Here is a 12595-nt window from a genome sequence, read left to right on the forward strand (position 1 = left end):
TCGATTCTCCTGTTCCTTGGATGCTGCTTGACCTGCTGCGCTTTTCCAGCAACACATTTTCAGTGTTGGATTATTTTGATTGCCAAGACGATTTCATACTTCGGGGCAAATCAGAGTCTGCCAACCCAGCGCTGTAACATACAATAAACGATTGTTTGCATGTTGGACAAAGAGTCGTTTACAGGTGTGTTAATTGACTGATTGCAGAACCGAATGACCTATAGATCATCACAACTACATCTTTTTCCTTTGTAAACCTATACATATCCTCTCCAGAACACCCCTTACAAATACCTCCAATTACTTTAAGCCCCTCTGTACAGAGCATGGTTCAAATGAAGTCTGTCAGACTGGAACAGCTCTCTTCTATTCTACCACTAGTGCTAGTGTCCCATGAACTGAAACTCATTCCCCCCACACCAATCTTTGTGCCATGCATTACTCCTTGACTTTATTGATACTGTTTGTGGTTTAGGATTAATCTCCTGTTTGAATTCCATGAAGAACCTTGAGACATTTCCTTTTATGTAAGTGCATATTGTTGTCACATTGGCAATGCATTATTTAAATACATTTCTTAATTCATTATTTTCTTTCTTACTCCATTCACTAGACATTGGCTCTGCGGCATGTAAACAGTAATCAATGTCTGGATGAGCCATCTGAAGAAGATAAAATGGTTCCTACCATGAAGGATTGCAGTGGAATCCGATCACAACAGTGGGTGCTCCGCAACATGACCCTGAGTGTCTGAGATGGAAGATGAAAAATCTCAATCAATTTCTTCAGTGCTCCTATAGTGCTGATTTTCATGTTACATCTCTTATAATATAAAATTGACAAAGAAATCTCTGCATTTGGCGATCCTGAGTGGACTGAACAAATCTTGGCTGTTTTTGCCTGATTGGTTATAATTACATTAGGTTATCTCATCAAGATGTCATATGTACGTGTCCACTCTTAGTTTGTATTTATTTTGGTAGAAAGCACATTAGAAAGTATAAATGGCACAATGAGTGTTATTTTGGTACTACAAAACTTGAAATACATCAATTGATTTTAAAAAAAGTGTCCTCACTGTCTTGAAAGTAACAGCACTGAAAGCCAACAGTATCTAATAATAGCAGTACAAAATCTCTCAAAATTGATGTGTTCATCTGCCTTAAAAGAATAATTCAAACAAAATAAAGATATTCTAAGAGAAAAGAAAAAAATCCAGTTCTAAAAGGTAGGATTAGCCCTCCACTGAAGTTAATCTCAATGATGCTCACTACCTTGTGGTAGGTTTTAAAGTGTACGATACAACAAACCAAATGATCCGTTGTTGATTTTCAGCTACAAAGCTAATAGTCACAGATTATTTTGTGGATACAGGGAATATATTATTGATACTTTCAGGAATGAGAGTAATTATGCATTAAATTCAAGAGCATGGTCAGATGCACACAGTAAGCAAGTTGTAAAGCAAGTAATCAATTTTCATCTGTTATTTGCATATCTGTCACTGATTGTTGAGAATATCCAAATATTACATCATGGATTATTGAAACAGAATATATTAGAACATGTTCCTGACAGTTTTATATTTTTAAGCAGGATTCCTGTTTGTAGGTTGTAAATCTTGTTATTAATGGAACATTTCTGATTTTAAGATTTCATTTTCAAATGAAACATAAGTTCGAAGCCAACTAAATATATTGTGCAATAAAACTTGCCAGAATTTTTAAAAAATGGTAGTTTTAAGTCATAGTACTGCCATTGGTCAACTGTGGCAAATAACTGATATTAAAATCATTCTTTGCATATTTTGTTTACATGTCTAAGTCGGAGTTTTGAATGTCTGCAATGTAACATTTCTCATATATATTGTGTTTGGAATTGGTTGTAGCAGTTTTTCAAGTAAAAGATTGGGTTCCTATGGGAACCATCGATGAAGCCATTTCAATTGCTGTAGCTTATGTAATATTGGCTGATGCTGTAGCAGTTAAACTGAAAAGTTTGATCATATTCATATCTTGGGTACTCCATTTAAGAATAGCCTGCAAATGGTGTCATTGTATCCTTTGCTGTAAATTGAGCTATTTGTACATTTTTGTAGAAAATAAATTTTATGAACAATTCCAGAATGGGTTGTGTTTCAATAATTGTTTTTTAGAATTTGACTACAAACAGCCTATACTTATTTGAATTCCTACAATGAAATGGGAAAGTAAATACTCATTATATTTTATTACAACCAATTTTATATTATTGTGGAGCAGATTTTGTAGTGCAATTGATAACTTAGAGTTCAGTTTCCAGTCCTGAACTTGATGGCCAGGAAGGTATGTTTAAATAATATGGCCAGCAGGCTGAGTATCAACAAGAAGGGCAGGAGAAACTTAATGGATAGAAAAATAAAATTAATGTTTTGAGTCTAGTATGACTCTTTTTAGAAGATTGAAAGAAGAGTCATATTGGATTCAAAATGCCACCATTGTTTTTCTCCCCATAGTTACTGCCAGACCTGCTGAGTTTCTGTCACACTTGTTGGCTCCAGCATTTGTGTACCTTTCAGGTTGAATATCAGTTTGTAAATCCTTCCAACATACAACAGTACCAGGCCTAAGAGTAAGAAATATTCCTGGTCAGCCATGAGATAGAAATCAGACCTTCAACCATAGATCATAAGATATACGAACAGAAATAATCCATTTGGACCATTGAAGCTGCTTCATCATTCAAACATGGCAGATATGTTTCTCAACAGCATTCTCCTGCCTTCTCTCTGTAAACCTTGAGCCCCTTATTAATCATAAACCTATCTATCTTTGTGTTAAACACCCTCAATTACTTGGTCTCTGCAACACTCTGCGGCTTTGAGTTCCAGAGTAACCACTCCAGCTGAAGAAATTCCTCATCTCCATACTAAAGCATCATCCATTCCTTCTGCGGCTGTGATGTCCAGTCCTAGTCTTGCTTGCTACATAGGATAGAACTGTACAGCCCTGGAAATGGGCCCTCTGTTCCATGATGTTGTGCCAAACATGATGCCAAAATAAACTAACCTCTTCTGCCTGCCCTTGGTCCATATTCCTCCATTCCTTGCATAGTCATATACTTATCTAAAAGTCTCTTAAACACCCCTATCATATCTGCCTCAACAACCACCCTGGCAATGTGTTACACACTCCTATAACCCATGCTTAAAGTAAGCATGCCCCTCATATCTCCTTTGAACTTGCCCACTCTCATCTGAAATGTGTGCCCCCTAGTTTTAGACATGTCATTTCTGGGAAAAAGGATTCTGACCGTCAACCTATCTTTGCATCGACTTCTTTCAAGTCTCCCCTCGGTCTCCACTACTCCAGAGAAAACAGTTTTTCGAGCCTCTCCTTATAATTTATAACCTCTAATCCAGGCAACATCTTGGTAAACCTATTCTGCACCCTCTCCAAAGCCTCTATAACCTTCCTGTAATGTGGCAACCAGAATTGAACACAATACTTTAACTGTGATTTAACCAAAGTCTTACAAGCTGCAATATGACATCCTGACTCTTGCACTCAATTCCTTGACCAATAAAGGCAAGCATGCCATACACCTTCTTTATTTACTTAAGTGGCCACTTTCAGGGTGCTATGGACTTTAACCCCAAGATCTCCTGTACATCAATGATGTTCAGTGTCCAGCCATTGATCAAATGTTAAAGAAAATATACAACTGAAGTACAGTACCTCATACTTACACGACTCAAACTTCATCTGTCATTTCTCTACCCATATCTGCAACTGATATACATATATCCCACTGTATCCTTGGACAACCTTTGATATTATCCACAACTCCAGCCATCTTTGTATTGTCCGCAAACTTACTCACCCACCTGTCTGCATTTTCATCCAAGTCATTTATATATTATCACCAACAGCAGAGGTCCCAGTACAGATCTCAACACACAGACATGGACCAACAACCTGAAATACAACCTTCTACCAGCAATCTCCGCCCCCCCCCCCCCACCTTCTGCATTGGGCAAGTCAATTCTGAATCCACATGGCCAAGTCACCATGGATCCCATGCATCTTAATCTTCTGGATGAGCCTACTATGAGGGACCTTGTTGAAAGCCGTACTTAGATCCATGCAGACAACTTTCACTGTTGTACTCTCATTGATCACCTTCGTCAATTTTCAAAAAATTCCATCAATTGTTAAGATCTGTCCCTCACAAAACCATGCTAACTATTCCCAATTAGGCCATGCTTTTCCAAATAAATCCTATTCCTAAGAATTCTCTCCAATAGCTTCCCACCACTGATGTGAGACAGACCAATCTATAGTTTCCTGGATTACCCCTATTTCCGTTCCCGCACAGAGGAAAAACATTAGCTACTCACCACTCCTCTGTGACCTCTCCAGTGGCTAATGAGGATATAAAGATCTTGGTCAAGGCTCCAGAAATCTCCTCTCTTGCCTCTCTCAGTAACCTGTGATAGATACTATTAGACCCTGCGGACGAATCCATCTTAATGCTCTTCAAAAGACAGAGCACCACTTCTTTCTTGATCTAAAAATGCCCTACCATATTAGCATACTCAACACAAAGTCAAAAGGCTGGCAAAGCACAGCTGGTCAAGCAGCATCCAAGAAACAGGAAAGCCCGCATTTCAGGCATAAGCTCTTCATCAGGAATGTGTACAGACACAGAGTCCTCAACCACCCTTCATATGACATTCATTCCTGATGAAGAGCTTATGCCCAAAACGTTGACTCTTGTGCTCCTCGGATGCTGCCTGACCTGCTGTGCTTTACTAGTGCCACACTTTTTGACTCTGATCTCCAGCATCTGCAATCCTCAGTTTCTGCATACTTAACACAAATCTTACCACCCTCCATATCCTTCTCCTAGGTAAATGTTGACAATGTACTCATTTAGGATCTTACCCACATCTGCCTCCAAGCACAAGTTTCCTCCTTTATCCTTGAGTGGTCCTAACTTCTCCCTAATTATTCTTTTGTGTTTAATGTATGTACAGCATACCTTGGGATTTTCTTTAACCCTACTTGCCAACGTCATTTCATGGCCCCTCCTTGCTCTCCTAATTCCCTGCTTCATTTCTTTTTTGCTTTCTTTATATTCCTCATGGGCCCTGTCCGATTTTAGCTTCCTAACCTGACATATGCTTCTTTTTCCCTTTTTGACTAAATTCACAACCTCCCTCATTATCCAAGGGTCTCTTACCTTGCCATCCTTGTCCATCCTCTTGACTGGAGCATGCCAGTCCTGAATGCTCATCAGCAGGTAACATTAGCAGAACATCTACATGTCCACTCCATCCAGGCCTTTCATTATTCTGTAAGTTTCAATGAGATCTCACTCATCTTCTAAATTCCATAGTGTACAGACACAGAGTCCTTAACTACCCCTCATATGATGACATGAGCCTTTCATCCATTGACTTGTTCTCAAATGTCTTCTGACACCTTCCAGGGCCAGCCCATCCTTCTTTCAATACAGGGTGCAAAACTGCTCAAAGTATGCTAAATGCAGTCTGACCAGAACTTTTAGTAGCCTCAGCAGTGCACCCCCGTTCTTGTATTCTAGCCCTCTTGAAATGAATGCTAACCTTGCATTTGCTTTCCTAAATGCTAACTGAACCATGATGTTAACCTTGAGAATCCTAAACTAGAACTCCCAAGTTCTTTTGTGCTTCAGATTTCTGAAGCCTTCCCCATTTAAAGAATAGTCCACATCTCTATTTTTTCACCAAAGTGCATAACCTCACTTTCCCACACTGTATTTCATCTGCGACTTCTTTGCCCATTTGCCTAAGTGTCCCTGTCCTTCTGCAGCCTCCCCACTTCCTCAACACTATGTTTCCTTCCACCTATCTTTGTGTCATCTGCAAACATAACAACAATTCTGTCTGTTCCTTCGTCCAGATCATTAACATATAACACGAACAGTTGTGGTCCCGACACTGACCCCCATGGAAAGCCACTGCCATCCTGAAAAAGACTCCTTTATCCCAACTCACTGCCTTCTGCCAGTCAGTGAATCCTCTATTCATGCTAGTATCTTCCCCCTAGTATGTTAGGCTTTTATTTTATTTGGCAGCCTCATGTGCAGCAGGTAGTCAAAAACTTCATGGAAACCCAAAAATACCACTCACATATCATGCAGTTACAACAGATCACCTTGATGGCCACCTCTATTTTAATTACTTAGTTCTTAATTTGATTTAAAATTTCCGACTGGTCTGTAAATATCTTCCCTGTTTAACTTAAATCTGAAAGTAACCTAAAATATATGGTCAAATTGGTAGCAATCACCAGCCAATGAATCAATGCTGGGTCCCTGATACTGGGCTTCAACTTATCCTGTATATAAAAACCTAACAAACTGTGAAACAAAAAAAACATGCAAAAAGCACCTTTTCCCATCTGCACCAAATTCCTTTTGAATCACTAAAATAGTTCCAGACTACAACATGCATCTGAAAGTGTATGTTGCCAAACTGATTCACACTTCTTGGGAGGACAATTGATCAATATATGCCAGGTTGATCCCAACAGTGTGGGGCTTGATCCCATTTCTGAGGAAGAGTTAATGGAACTGAAACATTAACTCTGATTTCTCTCCACAGATACTGCCTGACCTGCTGAGCTTTTCCAGCAATTTCTGTTTTCATTTAGGATTTGGGACTGACCTTCTTGCTCTATCAGAAATGCAGATTGTGATGTTATGGTTCAGACCTGTCTTTGGGCAGAAAGCTTAAAGAAAAGAAAAATGAAGAGAAACAGCTAATTTTCAGAGTAATTCAAAAATTTCTAAATATAGATTTATAGCTTGTTTTACTATTATGAGGTACAAATCCATGACAAAATGAAGTAATAGATCAATTCAGTCTAGTTTTTGCTTCATTTTCTACCTCAATTTGCTGTTTCCCCAAATGTAGAGGGCAAAAAAATCATAGAGTACACTTTTAGTACCGTGTAACTGTCAAGATTATCACAGAAGAAGTGATTTCAAACTATCCTCTCAGCTGGTCTATTGTAAAAAGCATAAAAAGTAAGGGAGCATGTGGAGAGTGTGTAGGATAAAGAAAACTATGTTATCAGGTTCTGTGCTGAGGAAATTCAATCCTATCTATTGTCTCCTAGTGATAGAAAGATGAGGTAACATGGAATTTCCAAACAGTGCTGTTTGCTACATATCTTTAAGATTGCTGACTTTTGTGCTACAAAGTAGATAAAATCTTTTCAGTTCAATTAAAGTTGTATTTTGAACATTTCAAATTAAATTTTATTGGTTTCAGCCATTCCAGATGAGTACAGTCAGACCATTCAAAGTTAGAACGAATCAATGCTTTGGGTTTTTTGTTGGCTATGGAATGGACCTACTGGAAGAGGTATATAGTTGGCAGTAACCTCTCAAAATTTACAATTTTTGTTTTACAACTTTATTCCTGGTGACTACTTGATGATGTCCAAGTGTCGTGTCACAGTGTGCCTGAGTCAGTTGGTATGTCATTTTAATATGGAAATTGTCAAAGCCCTGACAAAGAGTTCTGAAGATGAGTGAAACTGTTTACGGACTGTGGGAGGAAACCGGAGCACCCGGAGGAAACCCACGCAGACACGGGGAGTATGTGCAAACTCCACACAGTCAGTCGCCTGAGGCGGGAATTGAACCTGGGTCTGCTGGCGCTGTGAGGCAGCAGTGCTAACCACTGTGCCACCGTGATGCCAGAGAAGCCTCTTCAGTGCTTCTGGCTAATTTGGCATAGCTGTAATTTACCTGAAGAAAAAAATGGCCTCCACTTCATTCATAAGGAGACCAATGCTTGTATCACCACCCAACATGTGATAGCGATGATGCCACATTTTCCCAATGACCAACCTTGTAATTAATTCTCTCATCTTACAGTTAATTTGGATTATAAATAGTAATCATTTTGACAAATGAATATGAATAAGAAAATGAACATGAATAAGAATTGTTTAAGTGACTTGTGACAGGGCTGAGGTTCAGATCTGAACATTTCCAAATTAATTTCAGTATCTGGTGTTAAACTGGTTAAGCAACTATATTATTTGCCATTTTACTTAAATCGGTCTGGGAATTAAAATAACATGTTGAAGACGTGATGTTGAGTGGCAGTATCATAGTGGTAATGTAAATGGACTAACTAATCCAGGGCTCCAAGGTAATGTTCTGGTAATGTGTGTTCGAAGCCCACTGAGGCAGATTATGAAATTTGAATTCAATAAATAAAAAGTTCTGGAGCCAAGAGCTAGTCTAATGGCGACCATGTAACTGTTATTTGTTGTATAAATCAAACTAGTTCACTAATGTTCTTTATGGAAGGAAATCTGCCATCCTTACCTAGTCGGGCTTGTATGTGACTCCCAAACCATTGGACAGTTCAGAAACAATAATTTTGAAATAGCCTCAACAACCAATCAGTTCAAGGGTAGCTATGAACACAGAAATTGCTCGAAACCACAGCGGGTCAGGCAGCATGCAAGGAAAAGGCAACTAAGGATGGGTAAAAGATTTGCCTTCCCAGTGATGCTTACATCCCATATATAAATTTTAAAGCAAATGTTTTTAATCCACCATTACCTTGACTGCAAGATGGAATACAAAAAAATCAATTCGAGCATGAGGCGGTTGTTTAAAACATTATCTATTTCAACCAATATGCATAAAGTGTGACTAAATGCTAAATGTTGGATTTGTGGACATGCTGTTGACCTAATTAGCCTGTCAACATAAGGTCTTGTCTTGTTTAATACATTTTCTAATTTCAATGGATATTAAATTTAAGCTGGGTGTAATATGGAAACTACCCAATCCAGTCAGCTCTTGGTGAGATGAAAGTAATCTTCTGCAAGTCACCCCAAAAACATTAAAAACTTTAACAATTTCAATCACAAGAACAAAATTAATATTGCTTATAATAGCATTGATAGATTATTGACACCAGCACAAACATAAAACAGAATCATGTATATCCTAATGCTTAATTCCACTAATACTTAAAACATCTGACTAGCATTTTTAATTGTTTTATACACAAAATGTAAGTCAGAAAAAAAAGGTGAGGAATCAATAAAATCAGTGGCCATCACGAAAGTCTGTTGATTTGTACAAATATTTTTGTTCAAATCAAACATGAAGACAATGAGCTGAATTTTATCAAAAATTGCCTAAGTGTCAATTTTGTGGAGTTTCATGCAGGGTTTCACTGTGTGAATTCTCGCAAGTTAGCTCACGCAATCCTCTTGCAGCTCACCTCATTATGTATGCACCACACCTCCATGGCTCCCCCGTCACACCACCTTGCACTTGCTGGCCATGAAAGCATTTTCCATTGCTGGCACCACACAGGATTCCTAAGATGTGTTAGGTCAAACTCTGTCAGTCAAGAGCTGCTCTTTATGGTTCCTGTGTGTGAAGAATTATCTCAACGATGGTTGAGAAAGGGAAGTTGACAGCTCGTTTTATTGACAGAAACCTGGAGGCTCTGGTGACAGCAAGGTGATGTAGAGGAGGGCTGCCCTTTAAACTCATGACTGCTGGAGGAGACCAACCTGGTCCAAAGTTACCACTCAGCTTATTTCAGTGTCCACATGCTAAACAACATCCAGTAGTGCAGGAAGAAGTTTAATTAACCTTCTTCCTGCACTACCTCTCAGTCATTCTAATGCTATTACTACATTCACTTCCCACCAAAGACTCATGGTCTACCACTTTCATTCTTCTATCTTCCTTCACCTGCTCTCCCCCACCCAAATACCATCAGATTGCTAACCTTAAATACTCTCTGCACTTCCACAGGACACCTCACCACCTTTCACCCACCTGCACCATCAGGTGTGCCATATACCTTCATCTTTCTCAAACTTGCCCTTATTTCAGTCCAGGTATAAGCATGCCACAATAGAGCACAGAGAGGCAAGATAGGAGGTGGCACACCCCAGAGTGCCATGTGGCAGAATAGCAAAGAGCATATAAGTAAGGCACAAACAAAGTAATATGTTAATTCATGAAAATGAGCCTCTCACTGCTTGCTGGCAAGATTTTCCTTTTGCCGTTCAAACCTTGAGTGGAAAATATGACCTTTCTCTTGCTTTTCAGAAAATGTTTGCAAACCTTGTGTAAAATAACACTTCCTGTTGAATATTGTTCATGTAATGTAAAGATTTCTTGAAAATTTAGTCAGTGCGTCAGTAATAAATGCTATGTTGTAAGACACACTATGCAGAAGGTTGTGTGTCTTTTTCCCTTTCAGTACAAAAATAGAGGAACTTCAGGAAGCAATTATATCCAGTGCAAGTAGAGACCCTACATTTGATTTTCTTCTTTGTGCTACTTTTAAAAAGTTTGCACCAGAATCTTCCCTCACCCATTAGCTATATGCCAATTGAACATTTCAGGACATGCAAATTATTGAGTATGCTTTAAACGTATTTTTAAATATACAAAGAAACTGAGTATGATAAGTCAATGTTTTCATGTTATTCTTAATTATTTAGAATTAGATTATGCTTGGAGCAGATTCTAAAATATCCAAACTACTGTTTTATTAAACTACTAATGGGGTATATTTCATATATCAGAAAATACATTTTTTTTAAGGATGTACATGCTTATACACTCAATTATGTTGTTCCATGACAGCTTTTAATGAATTTATGAATTAATATTAGGAGTAGACCTTTTGATCAATTAAGCATGTCTGGCATTCAATAAGAGCATAACTGATTTGATTATCATCTCAATCATAACAGACGTTTCTGCCTGCACCCCCCCCCCCCTACACCACAAGAACTTCTAACTTCCTTGTTAACAATATGAAAATAAGTTTGAACAGAAGCTTGAGTTAAAAAAAATACTCCTTTAAAGCAGCACCTAGATTCTGATCCCCATTCACCATTGGTAGCCTATACTTACAAAATGATCGAACAATGAAGCTTTACAATCAGCTACTGCCTGCATCAACCTCCCTATAGAAAAAAAACCAAAAGAGCTGGTGGCTTAAAAGCTGGTAAGAATTAATGGTTAACTATATAAGTTAAATCATACAGCAATATTCTCTGAGTAACAAAAAAAAACTACCCAAGAGTTATCCAAAGGTTTTGCAACAATACTTGAGCATTGTGAGGTTTCATTTCGCTCTGTTAAGCATATTACAATTGCACGCTTGTATTTTAAATATTTACTTATATTGTAATTTCTTAATAAACTTTAATGATTTTGAACAAAGTACTGTCTAGTATTTCTGCACAAGGGACTAAATCTTACATAAATTCCTCGAATGTAGGACAGCATCATTATTTCTGTGAAACCTGTTTATTAAGAAATGGTAATTAACTATTCTGTATAATCTACATTTACGTTTAACTAAACTAATCTATTTTACATATATGAAAACAATTCTTACAATAATGGAAGTGGTTACCAATTGTTTTGTAATTGCATGTTCTTTCCATTGTATCTTTATCAAAATGAAAACAAAGGCAAACATTATGTTGCAACATTCAGTTTTAATTCAAATGACAATTAATTGATGTTAACATTACTATTTGGCCATAAATGTAAAGTATTGAAGATTAGTTTCTAGGAATGTATGTTCAATGAACTTGAAAATTTGAAGGAGTATTTTCCAAGATAAATAGCTCGTTTCCAAATTGTGTCCAGAGTGAATTACATAATTTTAGGAAAAAAAATGTCTTCATGTTTGCTTTCGCTTACATTCAAATTACCTAAACTATTTTTATAACTTCTCAACAAATATTATAAAAGATCTCAACTAAATTGAAGTCTAGATGGCAGACTTTAGATTAGCTTGTTTTTACGTGATCACCTCCACGATATATTTAACAAGTCTATAATAATGTAGTGCACCATTACTACTAATGCTGTTTTGATAATAGAATACAAATCTTGAAATCTCCCAAATACTGAATATAGAAATTAAAGAAATGAACTCAAATAGTAGTGAACAGCAGTAATGATAGTTCTGTCTTCTGCTGAGAATGTTCTGATGTGCATGATTTAATTCAACCTTTGAGAGTTAGAATCCTTCATTAGTTTATATAAGGTAGTGAATGGTACGTGAAATTGTTTCATGTAGGATTTAAAAGATGCATTTTAGGTATTGCTTCATGTTTCACTGCAGTTAATAAGCAGGCCAAGACCATACTGTTCAATTTGAATAATATGAACCTAGAAACGGCCGTATTAATTGAACTCAATATCTGCAATATGTTTATGTTTGAGGTGTAATTCATTCTTTTCATAAGATGTTATTATATTGAATCTTGGATTACTTATGCCAAAGTAGTCAGGCTATATGGCATTGATGTCATTGTGCCCTTTGCTTAAGCTAAACGTTCTTATTACAGCTGTGCATTAAAAAAAGGTATGAAATCAAACGGTTGCAATTTCCTGTCAGTTTCCATTTTAATGAATATGAAACCCAGATTGTGTGGCTTTCAACTGTCCAAATGGATTTGACCACTGAGGAAAGATCCAAAAAGCATAAGTAGCTGAATAATTGTAAAATAATTATTTAAGGTAATAGGAAACTGCAGAATTCATA

The 12595-nt window shown here is 37.4% G+C and overlaps 1 protein-coding gene across 3 annotated transcripts in view; it reads left to right on the top strand.

Moving 5' to 3' along the window:
• galnt13 (UDP-N-acetyl-alpha-D-galactosamine:polypeptide N-acetylgalactosaminyltransferase 13) overlaps nt 1-2119 on the top strand; it is a 417261-nt gene extending 415142 nt beyond the window's left edge. For 2 of the 3 annotated variants that reach the window (XM_043693775.1, XM_043693778.1), the window contains one exon: nt 614-654. Coding sequence is in view for 1 of the 3 variants with exons in the window: in XM_043693777.1 (XP_043549712.1) it covers nt 614-754 (141 nt within the window). In the remaining 2 variants the exon portion in view is untranslated. Of the gene's footprint in view, nt 1-613 lie in introns of all 3 variants that reach the window. The other variant, XM_043693777.1, reaches the window with a different exon arrangement.
• The last annotated feature ends 10476 nt before the right edge of the window (nt 2120-12595 follow it).

The sequence above is a fragment of the Chiloscyllium plagiosum genome, chromosome 7 (genome assembly GCF_004010195.1).
Source record: "Chiloscyllium plagiosum isolate BGI_BamShark_2017 chromosome 7, ASM401019v2, whole genome shotgun sequence".
NCBI classification, from domain to species: domain Eukaryota; kingdom Metazoa; phylum Chordata; class Chondrichthyes; order Orectolobiformes; family Hemiscylliidae; genus Chiloscyllium; species Chiloscyllium plagiosum.